Source organism: Vipera berus, assembly GCF_964194415.1.
Source record: "Vipera berus genome assembly, chromosome: 7".
Lineage (NCBI taxonomy): Eukaryota > Metazoa > Chordata > Lepidosauria > Squamata > Viperidae > Vipera > Vipera berus.
The window spans coordinates 29,961,197-29,987,781 of NC_138209.1; the positions used below are offsets into that span (position 1 = coordinate 29,961,197).

The following is a 26,585-nucleotide window of genomic DNA, read 5'->3' on the forward strand; positions in this document are numbered from 1 at the left end:
GATCAGTGTCTGTCAACCTTGCTAGCTTGAAGATGCGTGGAGTTGAAATCCATATATCTTCAAACAGCCAAGGTGAAGAAACGCTGAAATAGACCCTTGGGGTTTTCTTTGAGCTACCCTTGGATGCGCACGTTATGGAAAGCATGTTATGGAAAGCCAACGGCACGTTCTAAGATGGCGGCGCCTGGAATGGCTGCAGCTGCATTGGCTCTTGAAGGCGAATAGTTTTGGGAGGGATAGTAAGGGCTATAGGCCACATGATCAGGAAGATTTTTGTTGTGATTCAGGGTCAGCCTGTGGGTCCGGCAGCCGGGTCGGATGACTCGGATGACTCAGACGAGGGGGAGGAGGAGGGTGTTGAAGACGAACTTGCTGATGATGGCTTGGAGGCTTCGCAGAGCCCCCAGCCAGGGCCCTCTTACTTGGTGGAGACTCAGCTGCGCGAGCCCGACAGTGCGGATGATGATGACCCACAGCTGGCCCTGTTCAAGGACGCCCGACGCAGGAGGCAGTCAAGCAGGAGCAAGCAGAGAAAGGCTGTGGGACTTCTCGGAAAGAGGCACAGGGAGGCCACGCCCTGAACTCTAATAAAGGGAGTGTTTGGGGAAGGGCTGGTTGCTGAAAGCAACCGCTCCGTTTGAGGATCAAAGCTCCGGTATCTTGTTTCATGTTTTGTTGTTTGTTTGTGTAATAAACTTGGCAGACGTTTTCCAGCCTCAGACGCTTTCCAGCCTCTGCCGTTTGTACAGGGGTTGCCTTTCTGCAAGGCCGGTAGCAGGCTGGTACAGAACAATTTTAATGTGTTTGAGCAACATGGTAGAACTAAGGTAACATACGACCGACAATCTTTGCTGGCATGGCGAGTTGCTAGTTGTTTTGGAACTGTTGGTGAGACCATTAAAAGTCGTTGGCACTGTTTGAATTTGTTCTACCAGCAGCAAGATCTGACTGCTGGCCCAGTGATGGATTCTACTGCAAATCAGGGCTGTTTCCAGAGGAGGCAGAGGAGGAGAGGACCTGGACCTTATGGGGCGAAGGAACTGGATGAGGCTGTCGGCAGGCCCAGAGGAAGAGAGAGAGGCTTTTGGAGGAGTTAGTGGCGGCAGCAGCAGCATGCTCCAGGGGCGAAAAGAAGCAAGGCCTCTTCAAGGAAAAGGTGGAAGAGTCAGGATCAGAAAAAGGAAAGAAGGCGAGGTTGTCAGAATACAAGCGAATTTGAGGGCTAATCTACATGGAGCCCCATTTCCATCTGTCCTGTTTGCCATCGTTCACTCCCTAGAGACTAAAATGGACAATGTGAAATTTGAGTGGGCCCCGAACAAGGAGTATATATCAGAGGTGGTGACCCTTTGAGAGCTGTATGCAACGCAATTTCATTTTGATGTATGCCGATTGGTGTACATTCAAAGTGACAATAAAGTTATCATAAAGTCATATGTAAGGCTCCGCGGTGTGTACACAAGCAAACAGCTCTTTTTAGATCCGTCTTCTGGCCAACCAGACGAACGCAATCATAGCAAGCACCAACGTCACCAAACAACTCAGCAGCTCCCCCCCGCCAGCCCGCTTCTCACTCGGTAAGAAGCGCGCCAGAGAAGGCGGGAAGAAGTTGACGGGATCGGCGCCCCTCCCTTCATGGCGCGCCACTTCCTGCTTGGAGTCGAACTACAACTCCCAGAAAACCTTCGAGTGCCGGTCTGGCTCTGAAAGTGAAAACAAACTTTAAGGCTGCCTGTTCCAGTGGAAATACACCACATGTTTCGTTTCCGTGTGGGAAGCGGCGTGGTGCGCCAAAGCTGCCCTGGGGAGCTGGTCTGGGGAAGGAGGGCGCGCTGCTTTTAGTGGAGCAGCGCGGGTGTCCAAAGGAGGAGGCCGAGGAAAAAGCAGCCACCCGCGGTCTCCGGTTCCAAGAGTCCCACATGCGACCTGCAAACGTGAGCCTGGCGCCTCCCGCTGCTCCAGCCGCTGCCACCTTGGCAACCGCCTCTCGCCTTCGGACAGCTTTTTCCCGGCGGGTTGCTTTCGACGCCGATCTTACATACGTCTTACAGACCCATCTAGTTTCTTTTTCAACCATGTGGGGCTAAACTAAGAGAAGCAATAAGTAAACATGGAGGAGGCGACCGTCAGCGAGGAGGAGCAAAGCCGCCTGGGCAACGGCGTGGGGAGCCCTGCCGAGGCTGCCATGGACGGCTACTTACGATCTCAGGGATTGTACCGCAAGCGAGTGGCGAAGGACGGGTCGTGCCTCTTTCGAGCGGTGGCGGAGCAGGTAAAAAGTGCGGATTTCCGTCAGCATCCGCGGCTGGGTCAGAGGGCCGGGCGGGAGCGGGGGAGGGAAGAGAAACGTCTGGTCGGGCGCCTCTGCCAACTTCATACACTACAATTCCCATCGCTCTCCGCGGACGATGGGAGACGAGAGGCTGTGGGGAAAAACCCAACAAACGGCTGGAAATCGATCGGGGAGGAAGCGATCCCTGGTTCGCCGTAGGCCGCAGCAGACCGAAATCCCCGTTGGCGTGGGAGGAGATCTTGGCTGAGCGGGGCTGCCACACTGGAGACGGCTCCTTCGGAAGTTTTCACCTTCTAGTTGAAAAGGGCGAAAGGGGAGCAATTGGGGTGTAGCCATTTTATGGAGGGGGAAAAAACAACAACCTGGGAAAGAAAATTCGGGATGGAAACTCATTCTCCGGGCCTTCCTTATTGCAGTGACTCCAGATCGTCGCTCATCCTAGCTTCTAGGACAGGGGTCGGCAACCTCGGCTCTTTTATGACTCGTGGACTTCAACTCCCAGAATTCCTGAGCCAGCTATGCTGGCTCAGGAATTCTGGGAGTTGAAGTCCACGAGTCATAAAAGAGCCGAGGTTGCCGACCCCTGGAAGACTGAAATCTTGCTTTTGCACCCAGAAAGTTATTTTGGCGTTAAGTTTCTGTTTCCTGCTTCAAAAAAAAAATGTGATTCATTTTGTTGGCCCGGAAAAAAAAGGGAGGGGAGAGATTATTTTGCACTCTGCCCCATTTAAGTCTAAAAATTTCACTGTGAATACATAGGGTGTGAAGGATAGGCACAGTGCAAAACAAGAGAAAATGCTGGGGGAATCCCAAGAGTTTGATCTTTGCTGTTAAAATACAAAACTTATTGAAGCTGATCAGCTTTGTTTTTCTTGTGGCTCAGCAAACTTGCAGAGTATTAGTGTGACTCAAGCTGCATTTAAATGCAGCCTGCAAGGGCCTTGGTGGAGCAGTGGGCTAATGCCTCCTTAAGTAACACCAGCTGCCTGCAATTAGTGCAGGTTCGTGCCCCACCAGGCTCAAGGTTGACTCAGCCTTCCATCCTTCCAAGGTAGGTAAAATGAGGACCCAGATTGTTGGGGGCAATTAAGCTGACTTTGTAATAATGCCGCTTGGGGGGGGGGAAAGCCCTAATAAGCAGGCATATACATAGAATGAAGGCTATTGCTAAGCACATTGATTTGTACTTAGATTGTAAGCCGCCCTGAGTCTTCGGAGAAGGGCGGGATATAAATGGGATTTAAAAAAAAAGTTTGGCCTATTGAATAAATGGATGCCCCAAGGGCTTCTTTAATTTAGGCTAGCTTCCTGTAGCCCTAATGATTAGGCACTTTTTAAAAAGGCAGGAAATATTGATATACTTTCACTTCTACCCACATAACATTGTATTTTGATATGAAACTGGTACTTGATGATCAGAGGAATTATCAGGTCTGAGATAGCTTAGGATGGTTCCCAAGAAGAGTTAATATTCATCAAGAAGTCCTTGGTTTGACTTGCATTTCCTTTCTGGAATTTATGAGGTAAGCGACTTTGTTTCCTCTAGTTAGTAGTTGTTTTGAATTCCAACTCTGTAAACCCAGCACACAGTCAGTGAACAGAAATTATGGAAGCTGTAGTCTTAAATAGGAGAATATTGCCTATCTCTGCAATAGATTTGGTCAGCTAGTTCTGGTTCCTCCTCAAATGTCAATAAAAGAAATGTTTCTAAAGGAGAAACATTGTTTCCAGGTTAACCCAACAGTAAAGCACAGTCTAACCAATCAGATTATACTAAATTTTGTGTGAATTTAACTGGTGTTACTAGTTTATGGTTCAATGTATTTTGAGAATCCAGAAAATTGGATTGAATAAACCATGGTTCAATTAACAGGATGAAGACTTTGTGAACACAGCCAGCTCCTTGATGCCACAGATTCTAATTTTGGTATAATAGGCCAGTATAGCTGATTCTTTGGAAATAGCTGCATTCCAAATGACTGTAAAATAATGCATGTCAGGGATTTGAGCAGCAGTTGTGTATACATAGCCCTCAACTCAACCATTCATTTAGCAATTTTTTTGAAATTACAGTGGCACTGAAAAAAGTAACATACAACTGGTCCTTTGCACTTAAGAATATCATAATGTCCCAACAGCATGTGTTTATCATTTGGGCACTTGGCAACCATTATGTATTTATGAAAGCTGCAACATCAACATCCTTGGGTAGTGTAATTGCCACTTGCGACCTTCCCAGCCAACTTCTGACAAGCAAAACATGGAAACCCAATTTGCTTAATGACTGCATGATTTACTTAACAGCTACAGTGATTAACTTTATTGTAGCAAAAAAAGATCATAAAATTGACACTCACTTAACAATCTTACATAGCAATAGAAATTCTGGTCAGTCGTACTTTGAGAAATATCTGTATAAATGGTTATAATCAGTAGAAGTGTTGCTCTGTCAGAAAAAAACAAAATCCAGGACCTTAAAGAGTATCTAAATTGGAGATCTTAAAAACTGTTCATGGACAGGATATTCAAAACAAGTAACAGTAAACAAACCTGTCCATTATTGTGGCACTGGAATTTTTGTAAGGATTTGCATAATAAAACAATGTCCTGCAGCTTTGAAAACACAATACCAATTAAATATCAGTCTGTCTCAATATTGGCTCATAGATTCATTATCAATCAGGCAAAACATGTATCAACTGCTCTTTATTTTATAAAGAATAAGTGGTTTTTAAGTGCCTTCATCTTCATCTGATCCTTGAACTAGAGACTTTAAAGTTTCAAATATTTCTTGAAATTTTGCGTTACTGTATGCTTTGTGCTTTAGTAATTCTGTCATATCTTTATCCGAAAAGGGCTAAAATTGATTAATATATACTGTAGGTCTAGATATTTCTATGACTAGTCACGTGGAATAATAATAGATTTGGGACAGGTTCATGGTCTCATTGAATTAGGACTTTTACTTAGTTTTACTGGAAATATACAACTGTTGCTAACCTGTACGGTGGATGAATGGACCGCCTCAGTTCTGAAGAATAAGAGGTCATTTTATTTTTTAATTTCCTAGATAAATAAAACAACTAAATATTGTTGAAATAAAAAAAATATTTCAAAATATAGATTTTACTCAGATGGTTTCTTCTGGATATGTTATTTTAAATAAAGGTAATCATTTTTTTGAAAGCTTATTTTGAAATTTGCAGGATTTACTCTACTTCTTTATCTGCATATATAATTAAAGCTGAATTCTAGCTCTAATTAACTTTAATCTCTTAGATTTTAAATCTGTAACTAAATATACATAAACTTGGAACCCTTTTTTAATAATTTTTTTTCAGGTTTTCCACTCGCAGACTCAGCATCTTGATGTTAGGATGGCCTGTATAAACTATCTGTGGAAAAACAGAGAGAAATTTGAAGCGGTAAAAATATTATTATATTATGGATAACTGCTAAAGCCATTCTGAACCTTTTAAAAACGTCTCCTTTTTTACCATTATGCTCTGAGAAAAAGCATGGTCAATTTGCTTATGACAAACCATGAGCCATCATCATTTTATTTCAGCTAAGAGGATCTATGGGTACTGCATGAACAGACCACTTATTGATTATTCCTTGTGTCCAATGTTGTGATTTATAATGGACAGAAGACAATATATAAACATATTAAATAAATCATACAGGTTTATTACCATATCATGATGTTCAAACTTTTTGTTTGCCTTTATGGGAAGAAATTAACCCTGGACATTGTCTTTCATACCCATGAAAAATCCATGGTCTGGTTTGCTTTTTTGGGTTTAGCATACTGTAGTTCCTAAACCATGTTTTATGGCTTAGTATGTAGGGTAAATTCAGCTACTTGTCACTTAATCATGGTTTATTTAACTATCATAGATGAAATCCAGTTCAATGTGATACATGCCATATCAATTTCAGTAAAACTATTTCCTACATGCTAATATGCGTCATCCCAAGACTCTTCAATTTTGTACTTTCCAAATGTGGTTAATTTCAAGTTCCACAATTTCCACTTAGAATGCCTAGTGGCAGTGCTGTTTTTGATATATGAAGATTCTAGCCCAAAGCATTTGGTGAGCACCAGAGTAATTAAGGCTTTCATCAACCATCAGTTTACTTTTATGAAGCCGTATACATTCTGGGACTCATTAGGATTCATTAGATTTTAAGAATGCTCTGGGTGTACAAGTGGTAAACATATTCTAACAATATAGTTATATGGTATATATATATATATATCTTGAAATGTGGTTAATATAAAGGTATTCACTTAGGTTGGCATATGGAAACATGAGAACTGGATGCATCTGAGATATATGCATTATTTCAAAATTTTGAAATTTCAGTAGTGAAGCAATTATCAACATTGAGAACTTCCAGATATGCAACCTGCATCTCATAGAATTCTTAGCCATAGTGAATTCTGGGATTTGAAGTCCATTTACATCTGAAAGTCACTAAGTTTGTAAACAATCTGGAGCTTTTCCACAGTGTCCCAATATCTGCCACTGAATTAACAGCCTGCAGTTATGGAAACGAAGTTAACATACAGCCTGGTACATTCCTAGATGCTACTCAGAAGCTATATCTATAATTTCTGGAGTATTACTTCTGAGTAAATCAAGTAAGTCTCCACAATTTGAAGATTAGAAGTAAGAATCCTTGATCAAATGTTTACAGAAGTGAGCCTTATTATCTTTACTTGTGTTAATGCACAGTGTTAATGCTTCTTTATTTTGATGCTTTACAGTTTATAGAGGGGCCATTTGAGGAATATCTGAAGCGTCTGGAAAATCCACAGGTATGTGCTGTCAAATTAACTACATATATAACATTCGGTTTATCTCATTCCCCTAAGGCAGGGGTGTCAAACTGCCAGCCCGTGGGCTGGGCGCGTCATCTGGAAGCCACGCCCCCCAATTGCCGGCAATGGCAAAATAGTCCCGATACGTCTCACGACATCATGTGACGTGAGTTTGACATGTCTGCCCTAAGGACTGAATCTGGCAAAGTAAATGAACTTTCTTTGGATATTACATGTAACAGTTTTTCAAAGAATGATTAAAAAAGTAAAATGTATGGGTGACTACAGAGTCCTTGATTTACGACCACAACTGAGCCCAATGTTTCTGTTGCTCAGTGAGACATTTGTTAAGTGAGTTTTGTTCCATTTTATGACTTTTCTTGCCATATTTGTTAAATGAACCACTGCAGTTGTTAAATTAGTAACACAGTTGTTAAGAGAATCTGGTTCCCCAGTGACTTTGCTTGTCAGAGGTTCACAAAAGGTGATCCCATGACCCCGCAACCTTAATAAATATGAGTCAGTTGCCAAGTGTCCAAATTTTGATCATGTGACCCTGGGGATGCTGCAACCGTCAGTGTGACAAATGGTCATAAGTCAATTTTTGCAGTACAGTTGTAACTTCAAATGGTTACTAAATTAATTTTTGTACGTTGAGGACTACCTGTACCCACTACTTCAAGTGTTGGGGAGCATTTGAAGTTGCACAGAACCTGTACATTTCCTGCAAATAGAGATTTGTTTACAGCCATTTGTTTATTTTAGCTTGCATAAACCAAAAGAAAGACAAGCCTCACATGATACACAAAAATAATAAATAGTGCATATGAAAACTTAAGGAACCATGTACCAAACCATGTTTTGGTGACATAGTTCATTAAGCAGTAAAATGGGTCTTGGCATACCTTTTCTCTTGTCAGGAACTTAATATGACTGAGTGAATAAACTGTTTTTGCTGGAAAATTAGAAATAATAAGACAATTGAAGGTAATTAGTATAGCAATCTATTATCAGGATAAAATTATTTAATAATTCCTGGGTATCTTCAAGATCATATTTCCTATATAGTTTTTATCTATCCAACCTGGATGGTCAGAGAGCACTTACTGTGTCCCATCTACCAGGAGGTGAACAGAGGAGTCCAATGGGTGCTCTGGGTGGCAGTTCCCTCATATAGAACAGCTTTTCTTCTAATGTGAGGATGGCCTCCATTCTCAAAACCTTGTAGGAGATCTTTGGGAACTGAGTATAGAGCCACAGGCCTTATATGTATTGTAGAAACATTAAACACTACTCAATTTGTTTATGCAACCTACCGAACAATCCATACCTTCTCCATCCAGCTTTACAGGTAGAATTGGGGATGGGAGCAATAAAACTTGTAGGAAATTTCTTGAAATTTAAAATAGGAAGAATGGTAGTCCACTTGTGATACTGACTTAGGGAGCTTATTAATCTGGCTCTGGTTTTCATGGTAATTGGAATTATCAAAGTTTAGTTATTGTTGAGCTTCTTTTGGTAATGGCTGAAAATTATTTTTTGTTGGCTTCTCAAAGAAGATGATAAACCAGAAGAATAGAGGTGCTAGAACAGTGATGGTGAACCTTTTAGAGACCGAGTGCCCAAATTGCAACCCAAAACCCACTTATTTCCTGGAAAGTGCCAACATGGCAATTTAATCTGAATGTTAGTTTAGTTTTAGTTAGAAAAAACAACTCATACATTAACATCTTTTGTCTTAAAAGAAAAACACAATAACAAAGCTTTCAATGATACAAACAACTTTTTACTGAAAGGTAAAAGTTTGCATTTGGCAAGCTTTTGAACAATTAATGTGATTTTTGCTGTTTTATGCATGCTGATAATTTGTCTAACCTTGCGTAAGTTTGAGAGCAACACATGCAGCACTCAGGTCACCTGTTAGTCTGTTTCTGGTGTCAGATTTGATGTAATTCAAAGCTGAAAACTGTGCGCTTGCTCCAGAGGCTTGTTTTGGCTAGGAAGGGGCTTGAGAAATGGCTTTTTCCTGTGAAAACTTAGCCAAAGAGCAAGGTGCACATGCCCACAGAGAGGGCTCCGAGTGCCCCCTCTGGCACGCGAGCCATAGGTTCGCCACCACTGTGCTAGAATAAAATGTGCTATTGTTCTGTCTGGAATACTGTTTTTCATATTAATATAATTAATAAATCATCAGTGCCAGGCTACAAGGGGGTGTATTTAATGCATATCTGCTTTGGCATTTTTGTATATTGCCTCTTTCTCTTTTTTGACTTTTTCTTTCTGCTTATTGGGCAAGGATAAGAATGCAGTTGACCCTTCCCATATTTGAATTGCAGCATCATTGGAGGTGGAGACAAGGCCAATGTTTTTAATACTTTGCATTATGCATTAAGGCTTACTGTGGAGTTTTCACTGTTGTTTCACATATAAACGTAGCCTTTGGAATTTGAAGTCAGGGACTATTTTCACTGATTAAATTGCTTAGAGACAGTCTGTTTTGTTCTCTGGTTGTATTGTTGGAAAGGGCCCTCACTATAAAGGAGACCAAAAATAGAATTAGTTATGATAGATTTCTCCCAGTGTAAGCAAAGCATGCAGGAATTGAAGGATTCAATAAGCTTATAAGGTTATGGAATAAGACTTTTGGGGCAGGATATTTTGTATACCAGGCAGCCATACTTCATAAAGAATAAGGAGCATATGCTAAAAATGGAAATAATTGATTTTAATTAAAAATTCATGAAAACTTCTGTAGAATTACTAAAATGTTAATATTGGTTAGTTGTAATAAATGCACATTCATTGATCCTTGATTAAGTAACCTTTTCCCAACCTGGTGTCATCGAGATGCGTTACATTACAGTTTGGGTGATAACTCCTATAATTTGTATTTGAGAAAGGTTAAACCAAGGTTTTAACTATTGCTGCTTGCTAGTGATTTAAAGGTCCTTAAATATCCTTTTGGCACTTCACTGGTTATTGACATGTTACTGATTATTTACTCACAGTATCTTTTTCTATTACAGGAATGGGTTGGACAAGTTGAAATAAGTGCCCTTTCTCTTATGTTCAAGTAAGAAACATTTCTTTAAGGTTCAAAAGAATAATGCTCAACCAATATAATGCATGTTTTTAAATGTGGCAGTTTTTAGAAAAATACAAACAAATTGATCAATTTTATTTTATAGTGGTGGAATAATCTGTTTCATTCAGGACCCTCTAAAGTTGTCAGGCAGCCACCTTCTCTATCATCTCTATCAAATTGTCCAGACAGGTGGAATCAAAATATATTTTTGAGGAAGGGGCAGAACAAGGCCTCCTTAAAAGGTCCCTAGAAATATCTCCTCCTGCAGTGAAAAATTTATCACAGCCTGGATCCACCTGGCTGTTGCATTGACAGCATTGAAGACTGTTTCATCAGGTTCAATAGGATGAAGCTGTTCCCCAATAACTGGCTAAGATCTTTCCCCAGGCAGCTCAAATAGACCTCCACCATGCATGGGTTCAAGTGAATCCAGTGTCCATCAGTTTTCAATAATTTCTGCTGCATGGCCCTGAAAATGGTCACTTCAGACTATCTTTAGGAGCTCTTCTGTCCCAGGGGGTTTTGGGTGATCCTGAACAGGGTCACTGGATAACACTGTAGGTGTAATAAGGGCGGAGAAATAATGGTATTTTGCCACTCTTATTGCCCTCTGGTAGGCCTCAATAGCAGCTCTTAAGTTGTGTCCAAGTGGATTCATCCCTTTTTTCCTTCAGCAGCACTCTAGGTGTCTCTCTTCTCTTTTTCAGAACCTATAACTCCTGTGTGAACCCCAGGGAGACTTGAGCAATGGGTCAAGAGAGGATGCTTAGGGGCTATCCTGTCCAAAGCCTCTGCCGCTCTTTGGTTCCACGACGTAACCAGAGCTTTGGCAGGATTCTGTAGTAAACTCCCAGGGATATCCACCAGTTCCCTCAGGAATCCATTTGGGTCCATCAATTGCTGGGGACGTACTGCTCAAATGGGTCCAGGTGGGCAGCATAAGAGAGTCTCAAGGACACCAGGGCATGATCTCACCATGAAAGCAAAGGGATAGTGATAGATTCCCCCATCAGTTCACATTGCCAGTGATCCGACAAAAAGATCGTAACTGGTGTGTGACCACTGCCTCGAGTCAGACCCAAGATGATCTAGGATAGGCCCATGTGGCCATGGACTTGGGCCGCTTCTAAGGCCAAACCCAGGAATGGCAGGTTGAAGTCTCCAGGATCATAAGCCTGTGGAACTCCACTGCCAGCTCTGAGGTGGCCTTCAGCTGTTTAGACAGGCTGCTATACAGCAGCGAAGCTGGTACAACAGCACCAATTCCAACTGATCCTAGCTTCAGAAACAGGGTCTCACAACCAGAAACATGGGGAGCAAGGCCAGAACATAGGAATAAAGGAAGAATCATATCAACAAACCTTTTCCCAGTACAAAATGCTGCTAGAGTTGATTATTTTTATTAGACTGCTCAAATATATAAGCTAATAACATTGCCAGGAAATACAGATGCATGTATACAGTAAAACCAAAGTGGTGTACATAACATTCTGTTTAAGGAAGAAATTAGGGAACTTGAGGCGTAGCAAGCATTGTGTAAAGGCAGAAAATAGAATATGGTGTGTGATTAGTGCGACTAGGCTTGTTATATGGTTTCTTGAGGGTTGATCACCAAATTCAGTAGGTCCTTTGGGGAAGATTGCAGAATAAACGTAGCAAGGGCATTACTGTGCTAAACAGCGAAAGAACCTTATTTATCTTCTGGCTCTTAATTGACAATTTTAAGACAGACATGGAAGTATTAGAAGCAGATTTGGGGAAACTTTGGTACTGAGTGAGGAGTGGAGACAATATCAGGTGCTGCTAAGCAGTCCTATTCCATCTAATAGCCATTGCCAATTCCTGGTGCTTGACCTGAGTTTTGCAGTTAATAGTTATGTGTTGCCTTTGCAGAATTCACAAGATATTTTTCTTGAATTACATATATTTATTAAACAAAGATTCATACACATTTCCTGTCAAGATCAGTCTATGCTATTTTTATTTATTATCCATTTCATAACGAAACTTGTGTATTTATAGATGGTTTTTCTCTTTATAAATTTTCCAGAAAAGATTTTATAATATATCAGGAACCAAACTACACTCCTTCTTATGTAACCGAAAATGGCTTTCCCGATAAGGTAAGATGAGTCCTACTGTAATAGATCTCGCTACTCATGTAACTTGAAGAATTGTGAGGTTTTTGCAGAAGTGATAATAGGAAGTACTGTGCTAGTCTTTAATTTGTCTGTGTAAATTTGCTAGCTATTATATTTTAACTGTTCTTATGTTCCTTTTTAGATATTGCTGTGTTTTTCAAATAGCAATCACTATGATATTGTCTATCCTATGGACTACACAATCAAGGCTGCGCTTTGTCAGTGTAAGTATGAATATGATATATCAACTTTGAGATGTGATCACAGTGTGGGATCAGAGGGAACCCATCACATATCTCCATGTTTCTGTATCGTGGGGTGGCTGTTTTGACAGGCAAAAATATAACCAAAATGTAAATGCTGGCAAAGAGGGCCTACTGCAGATCCCATTTGTCAAAGAACTCTGACTCTTGGGATCCAGAAGAAGTGCCTTTTCTGCCTAGCTCGTACCCTGTGGAACATTCCACCCTCCAAGGTGAGATCTGCTTCCACATTCCTATCCTTTAAGAGCCTGAAGACCTTGCTTTGCCAGTTGGCCTGTGGACCCCGTGGAGGCGTTTCACACTGCAGGTGGCTGTTGGATCAATGGCAAACTACACTTCCCTTGCTCCCTACTTGCTTCCTACTTCCCCACCCATCTACCTTTCATTTTCATGTCGCTGCATCATTGTTTTCTTTTTCATTGTTTATTCTATTGTTTCATTATTTTATTACTGTTAGGTTTACACTTCTTTTCATTTCTCTTTTTTTATTCTTGTAAGCCGCCTAGAGTAGCCCCATAGTGAGACAGGTGGCAAATAAATTTAACAAAGTAAACAAAAAATGAACTAATTTTCTGTAAACTAACATAACAAATGATGAATAACAAGTTAATTGGATGCCCTAATAGCCCTTGTGGTAGGTATCCACAGGGCTTTTTTTCTCATAGAACGCCTGGAACGGAGTTCCGGCACCTTTTTTGGATGGAACCTTGTAGGGTAGGCAAGGTGGGTTGTATGACGTGTGAGTTCCGGCACCTTTTTCTTTTACAAAAAAAGCACTGGGTATCCATAAAACGTATTAAGATGAGTTCCTGCATTTGAGTTATCCGTCCTAAATTAGACAGTGAGGGGAAAAATTATTTGATCCCCTGCTGATTTTGTACGTTTGCCTACTGACAAAGAAATGATCAGTGTATAATTGTAATGGTAGGTTTATTTAACAGTGAGAGAGAATAACAATAAAAAAAATCCGGAAAAACACAGTTCAAGAAAGTTACAAATTTATTTGCATTTTAATGAGTTTGGGTTATAAGTTTTGATCTGAAGAACTCTCTGAAGTCCATTATCTTGCATACTAGGTTCTTCAAAAAGTGCTCCAGGAAATGCTGTATGGTAGGGGAAATGGAAATTGAAACTTGTGGAATTGCTTTAGATCAGAGTTTCCTAAATTTTTCAGCTCCACGGACCAGCGGATTGGTGGTGGAAGGATCATTCTGTGTGAGTGGTGGGCACACATGCCTGCAGCTCACACAAATGGAGTGTGCATATACGTGTTTCCCGCTGCTCACGCAAATGGGGATGCCCACGTGAAGGCACTCGCTTATCCACCAACTCCGCACTCCAATTCCAAATGGCTCAAGGCCCAGTAATGGGCCACGGCCTGTGGTTGGGGACCCCTGCTTTAGATGAACAGGATATGAAACTCATATTTTAAATATTTGATCTGATACCCCAGGTCTCAGATCTGATGCTGCAAACTTAAATTATTTTGCTTGCTTGGAAATGAAAAGTCCTGAAGATAGGCTGAGGTTTATCAAAATAATTGAAGTTAATATTTGTATTAACCTATACAAATTAGCCGTCTCTGTTTCCCTTTTTAGGAAAGGATAAATCTAACTCTTCATTTTCAATTCTACTTCCTTGCAGCATTCTCATAAATCATTCAAGGGAGTTAATAATCTAAAATAAAATACAATTAAAATCAAATAAAATAGTTTGATTGCCCCTATAATAATTTTGTAGGGATGTGGTGGCTTAGTGAGTTAGGATGCTGAGCTTGTTGATCAGAAGGTCGGCAGTTTGGCGGGTCAAATCCTGAGTGCCGCGTAACAGTGAGCGCCTGTTACTCGTCCCAGCTTCTGCCAACCTAGCAGTTTGAAAGCATGTAAAAATGCAAGTAGAAAAATAGGGCCCACTATGGTGGGAAGGTAACAGCGTTCCATGCGCCTTTGGTGTCTAGTCATGCCGGCCACATGACCATGGAGATGTCCTCGGATAAGCGCTGGCTCTTCGGCTTTGTAATGGAGATGAGCACTGGCTCCTAGAGTTGGAAACGACTAGCACGCATGTGCGGAGGACCTTTACCTTTTATAATAATTTTAAATATTTTTATTTGGTTTTTAATTTTTTACATTTCATTTTAAATTATTAACATCCTTGAGTGACTTATGCACAGAAAGTTGCATGTGCTGTAAATCAAAATAAGAATAAAATTTCCCTATTACACCTAAATGCTGTACAGTATTAATAGATTTCTTAACAGGATACATGTATAAGTCTAATTGCTTCCCCAAATCACTGCTGCAATAATTTTTGAAGGGTGCTGGCTGCTTAACCTCTGGAAAATTATACTTGCTGTCTAACTTTAAAATGTGCTCAGTTTTGTCATCACTCCTTTTTGGAGCTTTTTAAAAATTTTTAACTTGTACTAAAATATTTTTGTGATTAATGCCTATTGGTATTTGTTTTGTGTCTTAACTAGCTATTTTGTATGAATTGCTCTACGAAAAAGTATTTGGTGTTGAGGTGAAGAAAGTCTTAGAAGAACTGAGTCATGGTGATTTGATTAAGAATGGCAGAGGGAACACCAAAGAATCTGATTCGGAGGGTGAAGATCCAGAGTAAGTAAGCCTGTGTGTTTAAAGTTAACAATGGTAGGTCAGATACAACTTATTCTACTGTTACAGAGAGAATAATGTACAGAAAAGCAAAACAGTATGCGGAATGTTTTTCTCGAAACTACACACATTATCATGTTTACTGAGTATTACGGGAATTTCACCTCAAAGAAATCTGTAAAGTGTCAGATTGAAGAAGAGCATTGTATATACATCAGCTAAATCAAGGCTTTTCAACCTTTTCACCCATTATACCACTTTTAGGATATGGCAACATCCGAATACCACCAGTTGCATAGCAAGGTGTCAAAAACTTGATGACAAAAAAAAGGAAAAAAGTGATGAAGTACAGGTAGTCCTCGACTTACAACAGTTCGCTTAGTGACTGTTCAAAGTTACAATGGCACTGAAAAAAGTGCCCCCCAAGCCACAGTCAAGCAAGACACCTGCCAGCCTGCCCGGCGGCGCTCTTCCTCCTGTCCGAGGTTTTCATTGTTGTCAGGATTTCTGTTGAGGATTGGCAGCGGGAGTTGGGTGGGGGTGTGTGTTTGATTTTTATTCCCCCCATCTGCTGGGTGGTTGCAGCAGGTTTTGGTCACTTCACATGACCCTGGGACACCGTGACAGTCATAAATATGAATCAGTTGCCAAGCATCTGAATGTAAATCCCTGGAGATGCTGCAACATTCCAGCTGATCGGCGCTTCTGGGCTCAGAAGCGCCAGGATCAGTGCCGAGCTCCAGCTGGAGCCTGGCGCTGATCCCGGCACTTCTGCTGAGCCCTGACAGCCCTGCAGCTCCAGCCATCTCTCGCTCAGGCTTGTGTGGTGCTGCCACCGGTTCAGCTCATTCCCCTCCCCTACTACCACTTTTCTAGGGTGGTCGCGTACCACCTGCCAGGTGCCAAATAATATGACTAAATAATATGACTAAATTGTTACAGAAACCAATATTGTTCAAAGGAAAGGATGAGGGGATTAATTCTCCCTTCTTACAATACTTGTGCTTTGTATGGTTCTTTAGGACCTTATTTCACTCTTATTAATCAACAAAGAATACAATCTTACATCCTTCTTTTAGTCAACCTATGTGTCTCCATCAACCATAGTTCTTGACAACTTGATAGATTGCATATGTAGAAAGTATATGTAAGATCATATACATATTAAACATACAATTTTTGATTCAGAATCACACTTTGCATTTTGATTTAAAAACCCAGTTAGCTCACAGTGATGTTCGGTATGGCTAGAATGTTAATCGTTTGCAAATAAGAAATAGGTTGCTGCTCCTTTTTAAAACGGTGCTACTGAAGATGCTGAACTACAAGCTAATCAATTGTCTTTTATTGACACCATAGGCCTTAGTTGCTCAGTTAACACATGCATAGGATATGATCTTAAAGCTAGACCAGGGGTAGGCAACCTCGGCTCTTTTATGACTCATGGACTTCAACTCCCAGAATTCCTGAGTCAGCTATGCTTTCTCTCACTTGCTGTCTTTCAAATGTGTTAAATGTGTGACTCACATATAAAGATTGTAGTTTAGGAAGATGATAAGAATTTTTTTGTGTTAATTTCCAGTATGTCTTCTGTTAGTATCAGATTTAATACAGAAAGGCAGTACAGCTGAACTTGTGAGCTGGAGAGGGTTAAAAATTCTCACCCCCTGAGATTGAGGCTGGTTCCAACCCTGTTGGCCTTCTGGAAGGCCCTCAAAACATGAATTTGGAATGATTAAATCATTGCTGAATTTTGCCACTAAGTCAGCAACACTTAAGATGGCCAGTGGGGTTGGGGGGGCATAATTAATGGTATGGGGACTATATATGAACTGCTGAGATGAACCACTGAGGTGCATAAGCTCCCTTTGCTGTCCCTGTCCATAATAATTTTTAAGTTTAATATTAAACTGGTTGTGTATGTTTAATTTGGTCACAATGGGTTAGTACTGGCTTCATAGAATATCACTCTGTTGAAGCTGCTCAGAGTGAAATGCACTGTATCCCTGTGCTCCTCAGAGTTTATTTCTTTCATAAGAGTAAACACTAATAATGATCGTTTATATGAAAACAGAGTTCTTGCTTAATTTTGAAATGTTTTTGTTGTATATCTTTTCCTTTGTCCAGAAGTGAAAAGGCTGTAACAAGTTATACAAACGGCAAGAAGGTATTTTATTTCAGTCTGTTTACCTATTTATTCAATGTCTATGGCTGTTCCTCTTATGTAGTGTGACTCTGGGTGATTATATTAACTTGTTGAATTTTTGCAATCTACTGTATCTTAGAGTCAAAGTTGCTACTATCTATCTTCTAGGAGAATTTACTTGGTATGCTCTTAATATGTTTAGTAGGTGAAAGAGAGCTAGTACCCCAGAGCCTATGGGCCTTAAAAGGTAAAGGTAAAGGTTCCCCCGCACATGCGTGCTAGTCGTTTCCGACTCTAGGGGCCGGTGCTCATCTCCGTTTCAAAGCCAAAGAGCCAGCGCTTGTCCAAGGACGTCTCCGTGGTCATGTGGCCGGCATGACTAGACGGCAGAGGTGCACAGAACGCTGTTACCTTCCCACCGCAGTGGTCCCTATTTTTCTACTTGCATTTTTACGTGCTTTCGAACTGCTAGCTTGGCAGAAGCTGGGACGAGTAACAGGCGCTCACTCTGCTACGCGGCACTCGGGATTCGATCCGCCAAACTGCCGACCTTCTGATCGACAAGCTCAGCGCAAGTAAAAATAAAATAAAATAAAATAAATTCTGTAGTTTCATCTTCTGGTCATACAGTGTTGTGTGTGACTTAGGAAAGATGGTAGACCCATCGAAACAAGGTATAGAGAAAGAGCAGATGGTAAAAATTCCTTTTTTAAAGTATTCATATATAAAATATTCAGTGCTGGAGAGAAAAAAAATGAGTTTTTTTTAAGATCAATATCCGAAAATCATCTATAGAGAAATTATAAAGGGCAGTGTATGATTCAGAGAGGGACGCGGTGGCTCAGTGGGTTAGGACGCTGAGCTTGTCGATCAGAAGGTCGGCAGTTTGGCGGATCGAATCCCAAGTGCCGCGTAACAGAGTGAGCCCCTGTTACTCGTCCCAGCTTCTGCCAACCTAGCAGTTCCAAAGCACGTAAAAATGCAAGTAGAAAAATAGGGACCACTATGGTGGGAAGGTAACAGTGTTCCGTGCACCTTTGGCGTCTAGTCATGCCGGCCACATGAGCACGGAGACGTCCTCGGACAAGCGCTGGCTCTTCGGCTTTGAAACGGAGATGAGCACCAACCCCTAGAGTCGGAAATGACTAGCACGCATGTGCGGGGGAACCTTTACCTTTACCTTTATATGATTCAGAGAATATCATAAGGTAGATCTGCTATTAATATAAGAACATCTTGGAATTCTTTATCTGAGAATTAGATAAGTATAATCTTGTGAACATAGGAAGGCATCAGAACAAGAATGTACAAATATACACTCTTAATAACCACTCAGTTGGCGACTTCTAACTTTTGACGACATGGAGCAAGTGGTACATATGACTGGTCCTTAAAGTTCCAACGGGCAGTGCCCCTCTGATCACACAATCATGATCTGGATGCTTAGCAATCAGCCTGGATCTCCAATCATTGCAGCATTCCATGGTCATGGGAACATGATTTGCAACCTTCCCTGCTGAGCTTCCCGAAAGCAAAGTAAATGGGGAATCTGGCAGGAAGTTTTAAGTCATGAACATGTCATATTTTACTTAATGATCCGTGTAGTCCACATTTAAAGATGTAATGGGGACTCCTGGAACTGCGACTGCTAAGTGGCATGGTCATGTGACACCATGCTTTACAACCGCATCACTTAGCAACAGAAATTGCGGTCCATTGTTAAGTGAGGACTAAATATAATACGTTGCAGCTGATGCTATTACTGTGAAAGATTTAAAGAGTTAAACCTAACTTTAAAAGGCTTTACTAATCTATAAAGTGGTAGAAACAGTACTTTAGATTAAAGGGAAGGCAAGAGAAGTTTAATCCCTTTAAAATTAATGAGAATAAAGCCCATATAGTAATTATGTTTTAAGGCTGGATTTCTCAACAAACTCCTATTACAAAGACATTCAGTAGGATGGAACCACTGAATTAACACATAAAGGATTATGCTGCAAATTGCTTTGAGCATTTGTGGCATGCAAATTTTTGTTTACATGCCTTTCAGGAAAAATTAGCTTACCCAGATGTAATCAGAAAAGAAAATATTGAAGTTGCTAATCAGTGATATCTTGTGAGTTATGCAGTTGATACGCTTTGCATTACATGTTTATCAACTCAGAACTATAAGGCTATTACATTTTTTAACAATTATCCTGAATAATATTTAGAAATTTTTACATGAAGTTCTTACTTTGTATATAAGTTCGTAAAGTTTTGATTTAATAATAAATATACTATTGCTTGAATTTGCTTCAATTTTTTTTTATATCCTGTATAGAATCATTCACTTGTTTTTCTAAGTATTCTTTATCCTTTTGCACAATAGCTTCATACACATGGGAAATCTCACAATGTTATGAGTTTGCCTGGAACGGTTCTTCGTTCCCTTAATCCATTAGTTTACCGAAATGTTGAATATGAAGTCTGGCGGCAGTCAAAAATAGGTAAGGACTAATGCTGAATTCATTTACTCTGGGAAGATAGGCAGAGGAAGCTGAGTATCTTTTTGTGCTCACCTAAGAGTATAAGGGACGCGGTGGCTCAGTGGGTTAGGACGCTGAGCTTGTCGATCAGAAGGTCGGCAGTTTGGCGGGTCGAATCCCGAGTGCCGCGTAACAGAGTGAGCCCCTGTTACTCGTCCCAGCTTCTGCCAACCTAGCAGTTCGAAAGCACGTAAAAAATGCAAGTAGAAAAATAGGGACCACTACGTTGGGAAGGTAACAGCGTTCCGTGCGCCTTTGGCGTCTAGTCATGCTGGCCACATGACCACGGAGACGTCCTCGGACAAGCGCTGGCTCTTCGGCTTTGAAACGGAGATGAGCACCGGCCCCTAGAGTCGGAAACGACTAGCACACATGTGCGGGGGAACCTTTACCTTTAAGAGTATAATATAATGCATTTTCTTTTTGTGCTTGCAGATCAGCAAAAACAAGATTTTTCTATTGCTGCTGGCATGCAGTATTCAGTTGGAGATAAATGTAAAGTAGGTGTCATTACATCTGAGTAACTCTGCTTAACAGCTCTTTCATTTTTCAGTATCATGCATAGTGTTTCACTTAGATTACCATTTTCCCCCATCGGGGATATATGTTTTAAGAGCAGCTTTGCAAGACAGAAATGTATCTGGAGCAAGCATGATGATATAGGGATAAGAGAATTTGCTGTTGACTTAAATTTGCACTGACTCTGTAGGATGAAATGTTGATAAGCCTATTGTTTATTTCATTGTGCTACTTTGGCCTATTATCTTGTGCTCCGTTTCTGATTCAGCCATTTGTTTATTATCTTCATTTTCTCACTTTGCCTGGGTGATAACTCCCAGTCCAGAGCATTCTATAGTTGCTACTCATTGTCTTGCTTTTTCTTGTGCATTTGGATTAAATTAGTAATTAGTTTCAAGCAAAGTATAGTTTTCCAGCATAGGTATAACAGCAAATGTTGGTCTGTGTTGACACGGAGCAACTATTTTATTTTAATATTTTATTTTAATATTGATTTTGTATCTCATCTTTCTTTCTTTAAAATTCAGGGCTATGTACAACAATAGTATAAATAATAATAATAATATGAACAATGAAATTATATAACTGAAATAATTAGCAAAGAGTCTTTAAAACAATTCTACATTATAATCTTGGTGAATGAGGTGCACTTTTACGATTTTTTTAAATACTGAAGAAATGGGATTCAAACATACCCTTTCAAAAATGCACATTCCATGGGCTGGGGCCACACAGAAGGTCCCTTTTTCATGTACCTACTAGCCAAGCTTCTGGCAATAAGAACATTTTCAGAAGGGCTTCTCAGGTAATCACATCTTCAGTTACTTAAATTGTGCTTGATAGGGAACTGGGATTGGCACAGCTTGTGGCAATTGATTCCAAAAGTTAAGAGTGTTATATCACTAAAGAAATACTTTATTTAATCTCTCCTGAATTTCTCACCATTGAATTACCTGTATTGCACTAAAATTAGAGGGGATTAAAAAAACCTTCCTAACTTATAAACCTCTTTCCTGTATTTCCCTTTGCATATAATTTATTTTAATTACTCCATAGGTATATTTAGATCACAGTGGAAGGTATTACAATGCTCACATTCAAGAAGTCCAGCCTGCAGATGGACCAGTTATTGTTTTTGTGGAAGAACTTGGTGTTAAGTAAGTAACCTTAGGATAAATGGTGGAATAGTAAATACTGTGGGATAGCCTAATTTGTGAAGTAATAGACTCTCTTACTTCACATATTAGAAGCATTTATGGGGGTCAGACATAAATTTTTGATGACCACACAAGATCCCTTCCAACTCTGTAATAATATATCAATGTAATGTTCTAAACGAAAGTATACACATTTTGCTATCCAAAAGGGAATATTGTTGGTTTCTGTTTGGTCAGATTTTGTCTGACTGGCAAAATATTGATGAAAGATTAACAGATAATAACATTTGTAAGTGGTGCATTAAAAAGGCAGGATGGAGATTTGTAGATAAATAATAAATATTCAGTGCTAGAGTGTTTTGAATTGGAGATTCTTGAAAGGACTATATATTTTTGAGGCATTGTGTCATTTCCATTAAATAACACTCTTAATATTTAAGTAATTCCCAAAATTACTGAATTTATATTCTCTTAGAAGTAAATACAGTGTTTTGGTAATTGCATGTGATAGTAAATATTTATTATGCAACTATAAATGTTAGATACTAAAATGAATAATTACATTGATGATGTTCAGAGAAATACTTTTAATGCAAAATTATTGGGAAATTCTAGCAATTTATTTAGTAGTTCTTTTATATCGCTAACAATTGCATTTACTGGGGCAGATATAAAACTCCAGTCTAGAAGGAAATGATGAAACTGTGTTAAAAAGTAGTGGTTAAGGCATCAGGAACCAGAAGACTTGCCTTAGGCATGAAAGCCAATTGAGTTATTTTGGACCATTTACTTTCTCTCAATTCACCTCAACTCACAGGGTTGTTGTGGGAAAATAGGAGGATGAAAGATATGTTCACCACCTTGAGTTATTTTTAAAAAACAATAAGAGCATAGTAAAATGTATTAAGTGAAATAAATAGTAAAATTATTAAATGTGAAAAACTATTAAATATAGATCCGACTGTTAAAAACCAATCAAAATATGTGTTTTTAAAACCGACAAAAGTTGGAGTCGACCAATTTTGGAGGGAGGGCATGGCATTTCAGAAAATAGCAGAGATTGCTTATCTTACTGGAATGTATTTCAGTTGCTCAAGTTAAGTAAAAACATCACTAGCTATAACTCTGTGATTCTTGCAGTTAATAGCAATGCAATACTGGAAAGAAATATAGTGAAACACTGGAGTGGGTTAACCTTTTGCTTGCCTATTTGAAAGAAACATGGAATTCTGTTTAAAATGCAGTTTTAATTCTTGATCATCTTATTATTCCTTAATATTTCCTTTATCTTAAAGTGTTAAAATAACACTATGAGCAACGTGAAGGTGATTTACCTTTTTGATTTATATCCCACCTTTCATTCAGGTATTCAGGATGGCAAATATAGCATTCCTTCTTCCCAGTTTTCTTCCACAAAAACAACCCTGTTGTGTAGCTAAGCGTGTACTAGAAGTTGGGTCTCCTGTTCCTAATCTATTCCCTTAACCACTATGCCTCTATTGTGCTATAGAAATGTAAATTCAACACACACACATATATAAACAGAAATTAAAAACTTATGTTCCATAATTGAGTATAGGTTCTGTTGGCAGCCTGTTTGGTTTTACTAATGCCTTCAATGCAACAGTGAACTACTGTACTACAGATACTTTGTTTCTTCTTTCTTCCATCAGGCATTCAGTTCTGCTAAGAAACCTTAAACCTCTTCCACAGGCAACTCCTTTGGAAACCTGGAGCACAGTACCAGGGAAGAAAATTAAAAAAACAACTTCGGTGCATGGACAAAATGTTCAGACTGGTATGAGTTTTTAATTTGAATTCTGTTGACTTGATTGCTGATCTGTTTTTGATTAACTGATGAAAAATATGTCTTCCAGATACAGATTGCAGTGGATCCAAAAATCCAAACAAGCTAATAAAAACTACATCAGTTCTGCCTCCTCGAATGCAAATCACAAGACAGCATCACTTGCCCAGTTTGGGGATGTCTTCTCAAAAGTCTTCTGCTCATCTCAAAACTCAAGGCAGAAATCCTCTACAAGCTGTTAGGTGACTAATATCTCATGCTCTTTGTCTACAACTTGACATTTTAAAGAGGAGTTACTAATGGCCCTTTCTTTGCTTTATTTCATTTCATGTTGGCTCAGTTTGAATTTCTTTTTCAAAATACTTACGAGTGAAGATAGAAGAGAAAAATAATTATTTACAAAATGTAAAAATTACATAGGAAATTATAAAATACTAAGACGAGAAAATATTCCTCTATTATTTTACTAATAAATTAAAGCTGATGTAATCATATCTCAGTTTGACTCTTTAAAGACTGTTATTAAAGTCATAGGTTAACAAAAACAGCAAAAATGATAGGACTTAATAGAATAATGAGACGAAACAAGAATTTCTAGCTAACGTGAAGAAAAATTGAAGGAACCAAAGTAATTTGTCTGAAGTGTTATGACATGTAGGAGATAAGCAGGCAGAGCTGGAAGGCGGGGTTAAATGTGTCATCAGTTTGGAATAATTGCACATCTACAAGAGACCCAAGACAAGTCCCTGCCATGAATTTTGTTGATCCTGATCTAGTGTCACTTCAGCTTGGACTGTTAATTGACCCAATTCTTGTTTATAGGTAGCAGTAAACTCCTCAGTGCTTTACATTCAGTGAGTGTTCCTGGTTCTCTGCACCTGACAGACATCAGATAGAATCTAAAGACTGAAGACATTTTGTTAAGAGAAACCTAAACTTGGATTATGCAGAATTGTATGGGTGGTCCTCAATAATTGGAACTGGATATCTGTTGCTAAGTAATGTGGTTATAAAGTGTAGTATCACGTGACCCCACAGTTTAGTGATGGCACTCCTTGTTGCCTTTGTTAAGGGATGATTGTGAGTAATTAAGGGAGTCCCAGATGCCTTGTATGCAGACTAGCAGGCAGGTAAGGGACTGCTGCCAGGAGGGGGAGAACGCGTGGTCACCTGCAAGATGCAGTAGGGCTGAGGGTGGCTGCTGCCAGGAGGTGGATAATGTGTGAATGACTTAACAGAGTGATTTGTGAACTTCACTGCTGGCTTCCCTGTTGACTTTGCTTATGGGAAGTGTACAGGGAAGGTTGCAAATGGTGATTATGGGACTGTGGAATATTGCAATTGTCAGAAATGCAAGTGCTTGCTAAATGCCCAGATCATGGTCATGTGACTGGATGGATGCTTGGACAGCTGGAGCTTTGAGAATCAGTCATAAGTGCCACTTGTTCAGCCTCAATGTTCGTTAATTGAGAACTATATGTACATGCAAAATTATAGTCAATTAACAATTTCCAAATTATGTTAAGATTAGTGCCAGATGGGGTTTTTTACATCGTTATTTTTTGACATTGAGGCATACTCACATATTCTGTCTCTCCTCTAGTGGAGTAATTAAATGCATTTTTTGTGGGGAAAAATCAGTATATTTTTGTAAGAATATATGATTTGGTGATGCTTAACCAAAAAAAGCTGGCAGGAATGGAAAGTCAACATTTAAAATTTGTATATTTCTGTGGTGATTCATCTTCCAGAACTGCTGAGTTTTGTGTCATTGCCACCATGTATGAATGAACATATGTTGCAATTTTGATACATGGATGTACTTTTTAATAGGATTATTCTCCTTAGATTTTCTGTTGAGAAACTAAATGTTTTTAAAGCAAGGCATAATTCAGAATATTAGATTTACCCCTTAAATTAGCAGAAGTGTAAACACAGGTTTTAATATTAACATTTTTGCTTTAAATGAAGATATGTTTCCAGTGATAAAAAAGGTTTAGATTAATTTGAAAGATAGGATTAGCTTTTAATCCAGCAATTTGGCAGGTCAAAGCAATCAACATCAGATGAAGCACCATTTGGCTACCACACATTGTACATGCAGAACCAGGATACCAGTTTCTAAAAACAAGAACAAATGAATATCTGAAATGCCATAAAAGGGTACTGGAGGGGTGTGATGGCTCAGTGATTAAAGATGTTGAACTTGTCACACAACAGTGTGAGCTCCCACTACTTGCTCCAGTTCCTACCAAACTATTATTTGAAAACATGCAAATGCGAGTAGATAAATAGGTACCACTTTGGTGGGAAGGTAACAGTGTTCCGTGCACTTTTGCGTATGGTCATGCTGGCTACATGGCCATGAAAGTGTCTTTGGACAATGCTGGCTCCCTCAGCTAAGCAATGGAGATGAGCACCACCACCCCAGAGTCAGACACAACCGGACAAAGGAAATCTTTACTACTTTTTAAAAGGGTGATGAAACTGTTGCAGTTTTAATATATGTATTTTCTCCCCCAGAAAAACCGATTGCGAGACAGTGCAAGAATTGGACTACCCAAACAAGAATTGTAATGCTGGTCTTTCTCCAGAGGAACATAAAGAGAAAGAAGCTGTAAATGAAGTTAATTCACTTTATGAAATTCAATTCCAGGATAAAGAAGCTTTCCCTGCACTTTTGGTATGTGTGCTGGGTTTGTCATTGGACTGGGTGTATTCTGGACATAGTACATTATTCTGTTCCAGTGAATAATGAAAGAGAGTTTGTCTTTCTCACAACTGAAATATTACCTGATATGTTTTGCTTTGCCAGTTGAATCTGTTATGTAGTATGGCACTTGAATAGTACAGACATTCTGCACCAATCCCAAGATGTCTAATAAGATAAACCAAATTCTAAATGTTTTCTTTTCAGAACATGGGAATCCTTCAGACAATGTTGGCACCAGCATCCAGCTTAATTAGGTACATATTGGAGGCCAGTGCATCTAAGAGCTGCACAGTTTATGTAACTTAGCTTACGCAACTATACTGGACAGCGCTCTCATATTAATGACTTTAGACTCATCTCTAATAACTAATCAAGGAGAGAAGCAACCTAGAACTAAGGAGAAACTTCCTAACAGTTAGAACAATTAACCAGTGGAACCACCTGCCTCCAGAAGTGGTGAATGCTCCAACACTGGAAGTTTTTAAGAAGA

The 26,585-nt window shown here is 39.6% G+C and overlaps 1 protein-coding gene across 2 annotated transcripts in view; it reads left to right on the top strand.

Moving 5' to 3' along the window:
• Positions 1–1,715: 1,715 nt before the first annotated feature.
• The window catches only part of OTUD4 (OTU deubiquitinase 4), a 39,635-nt gene continuing 14,765 nt past the window's right edge, over positions 1,716–26,585 (top strand). For both annotated transcript variants that reach the window (XM_081332653.1, XM_081332654.1), the window contains exons 1-14: positions 1,716–2,272; positions 5,635–5,718; positions 7,068–7,118; positions 10,148–10,194; positions 12,257–12,329; positions 12,490–12,571; positions 15,090–15,228; positions 17,353–17,392; positions 19,743–19,860; positions 20,335–20,399; positions 21,475–21,575; positions 23,249–23,373; positions 23,453–23,624; positions 25,906–26,065. In XM_081332653.1, the coding sequence (XP_081188779.1) occupies positions 2,111–2,272; positions 5,635–5,718; positions 7,068–7,118; positions 10,148–10,194; positions 12,257–12,329; positions 12,490–12,571; positions 15,090–15,228; positions 17,353–17,392; positions 19,743–19,860; positions 20,335–20,399; positions 21,475–21,575; positions 23,249–23,373; positions 23,453–23,624; positions 25,906–26,065 (1,419 nt within the window). In that variant the 5' untranslated portion in view covers positions 1,716–2,110. The remainder of the gene's footprint in view (positions 2,273–5,634; positions 5,719–7,067; positions 7,119–10,147; positions 10,195–12,256; positions 12,330–12,489; positions 12,572–15,089; positions 15,229–17,352; positions 17,393–19,742; positions 19,861–20,334; positions 20,400–21,474; positions 21,576–23,248; positions 23,374–23,452; positions 23,625–25,905; positions 26,066–26,585) is intronic.